Source organism: Aplysia californica, unplaced genomic scaffold, assembly GCF_000002075.1.
Source record: "Aplysia californica isolate F4 #8 unplaced genomic scaffold, AplCal3.0 scaffold00013, whole genome shotgun sequence".
NCBI classification, from domain to species: domain Eukaryota; kingdom Metazoa; phylum Mollusca; class Gastropoda; order Aplysiida; family Aplysiidae; genus Aplysia; species Aplysia californica.
Window position 1 is genome coordinate 1,134,083 of NW_004797283.1, and position 3,117 is coordinate 1,137,199.

Genomic DNA, 3,117 nt, shown 5'->3' on the forward strand with positions numbered 1-3,117 from the left:
GGTCATTGGACGTTTTCTGGCCTTCTGCCTTGGCACTACCCCGGCAGAGTCGCTCAACGCAGCGGGGAATATATTTGTCTCTATGGTAAGCGCATGAAGACTCACTGTTTGCTTTTTGTTTCTGTTTTTTTGTTGTGTTTTTTTTTTGGGGGGGGGGGGCATTTTATTGTTGTTGTTGTTTTGGGTTTTTTTGTTTTGTTTTTTTGTTTGTTTTTAGTTTTGTTGGGGTTTTTTCATTGGGGGGGGCACTTAAAAAAGCATAACTACATAATCGTTATTCATACAGAATTTCCTCTTCGATTTTGTTGAGGCCTATCTGAAAATTAGACAGGCAGGCAACATCATACGTGGTCTGAAATATACATATTCCTCTTTCTGATTTATGTACATAGCCTTTGGTCTTCTGTCGTACATATCTCCGCTATGTCTGGAAAGAGTTAATTATAGACGAAACTGTGTAGGTTTAATTCCTCTTGCAACACTGTATCATGGTTTAAGCGGCAAGACCTCCGCTGTTTAGTCCATCGTCGAAAGGGTCGACCCAATGAGAAAATTCGATTGTGTTAAGTGCTTTTCTTAAAGACAGACATTTTACTTTAATTTTTATAGAATAGTTTCGTGGAAAGGGTTTTAACGTAAGTGCACTATAATTATTAACTGACAAAAGTATTTTTGTTTAATTGGCAATAAATTTCTCAAATATGTATGACGGCAAGAGATAGGCAAAATTGTCAGAAGAAACATCTTAAATGAAAGATGTGTACAGGGCTCGTTTGCTCAGTTGGATCTACAGAAGATATAACACACGTTTGCCTTTTGAAATTTAGATATTATATTATAGATCACTTTGTCAATGACCAACATAAATTATGTAATCACTTTTATGAATTAAGGATGACTGAAAGGCCCCATTGTCAGGTTTCACATTGTTGTTCTTGTCGGTCTGTCTTACTTTTCTTTTTAATTCATTTATTCAAGCTCTACTTTACCGTATCTTGGGTGACGTGCTTCCCTTTAACCAAATGAACAAGCGTAAGAACACGCTGAGTGGGTGGTTGGTGGGTGCTCTGGTGTGGTTTGCTTCTTCTTTCCTATCAAACATCTATCGTCCCTATCTCCCCTCCTTCCTTTTTATCTTTGTTACTCTCTTGTAACACCTCTAATCTTCTGGCGCTCATATGACCTTGTGCACTTGCGAGCGCCGTAAAACCTCTACAAAAACGAAAACAGGACACGTTGGTGTTCTGTAAAATGCCCCCCCCCTTTTCACCTCTTTTCACTTGGATTCGAAAAACTATTACTTTTACCTCTTTCAGTGATGCGGGAGCCAAGTTTGTCTTCGGGGACGTTGCAGAAATTAATCTACTGAACGGTGACACTTTGGTGGTCAAAGCTGCGTACACTATTCATTTCTTTGCCTTTAAGGTACGTTGATATCTCCACAAAAATTGATGGCGAATATGTCCTACCCCATCGACCAAATATAGCTCTTTAAGAGGCGGGCTGCTGGTTTGGAAGCCCCAGCTGTAATTCGGTTCTACATCCGTGCAGAAAGGTGAAGATATTCAGCGAAACGTTTTCACTTTGTGTAAACCTGTAACTAAACTGTACCCCTACATCCTGCTCCTACTCCTCCCCATATTCTTTTTCTCCTCTTCCTTCTGCCGTTCCTCCTCCTCCTCCTCCTCCTCCTCCTCCCCCCTCCTCCTCCTCCTCCTCCTTGTCCATCTTCTTCTTGCTTTTTTCTCTCCCTCTACGTAGCATATCCTCTCGGATCCTTTTTGACAGTGTCTCTGAAAGCAGAACTTTCTTGTCCCATGTGTCTTTTCTTAACGAAACGAGTCTTCGCTGGTTCGTTTTGGTTTGTTTGTTTGTTTGTTTGGGGGTTGTTTTGTGTTGTTTTGGGAAAACTTTTACAGCAGCAATAGGTCATTTAAGTGACATATAGAGGTGTTACGAGAGAGTAACAAACACAAAAGAAAAGAAATGAGATAAGGACGACAGATGTTTGATAGGAAACCGGAGCAAAAATACCAGAGCACCCGACAGCCATCTCCTTCCAGTGGTCATGTCCTGGCTCCATTGTCATTTTGGGCATCCTCTGAGAGCGATGTTTTCCGGTATTTTTTTTCCGTCTGAAAATGTCTTTTTCCTTCAGATTGTTGCGTCTCATTATGTGACAAAAGTGTGTAACCTTCCTTGTTCTGGTGAGGAATCAGAGTGCTTTTTTTGCTCAGATTCTGTGTGTGTGGTTGGCGAGTGCTCTGTTGTGGTTTGCTACTTTCTATCAAATATACAGCATCCTTATCTCTCCTCCTTTTTTTTTGTCTTTATTACTCTCTTGTAATACCTCTAAGCTCCGACACTTATATGACTTAATTGTGTTGCAATTGCAGTAAAACTTTTACTTAAGCCGTAACTAAAATTCTTTCAATTGAGATGTTCGATCTTCTATTATTCCATTGCACTATTACTATTAGTATTAGTAGACTTCTACAGTACTTTAGATCAATTTACTATCAACAGCAGCAACTTCAAGAGCATTAACAAATCAGCACCAACAGTGACAACTGTAGCCGCAATAAACTTTTCAGCATTCAAACAATTAGCAGCAACAGCAGCAACAGCAGCAACAGCAGCAACAGCAGCAACAGCAGCAGCAACAGAAATAAACTCTTCAGCATTAAAACAGTAAGTAGCAACAGCAGCAGCAACAAGAAATTCATCGCCATTACCGCAGCAGCAACTGTAAACTCGTCAGTATTAACACAGCGGCAGCAGTAAACGCGACAACATCAAAACAGCAGCAGCAGCAGCAGCAGCAGGAATAGGAACAACAACACCAACGGCAGCAACAGCAACAACAACAATAACAACAATATTAATCACAATAACAACAACAACAACATATCATTATTCCCTGCATATGTGTCTCCCTTCCCCTTCAGGTGATGCCGGTGATCACGTTCTTCAGCACCATCATAGCCGTGCTGTACTACATTGGCGTCATGCAGGCCATCATCAGGGTCATTGGACGTTTTCTGGCCTTCTGCCTTGGCACTACCCCGGCAGAGTCGCTCAACGCAGCGGGGAATATATTTGTCTCTATGGTAAGCG

At 41.1% G+C, this 3,117-nt stretch overlaps 1 protein-coding gene across 1 annotated transcript in view; it reads left to right on the top strand.

The window, feature by feature from the left end:
• The window catches only part of LOC101859834 (solute carrier family 28 member 3), a gene marked incomplete at its 5' end in the record, with an annotated part of 35,484 nt that overhangs the window by 23,393 nt on the left and 8,974 nt on the right, over positions 1–3,117 (top strand). The window contains 2 exon segments of the mRNA XM_013084513.2: positions 1,317–1,425; positions 2,949–3,110. Coding sequence (XP_012939967.1) covers positions 1,317–1,425; positions 2,949–3,110 — 271 coding nt within the window.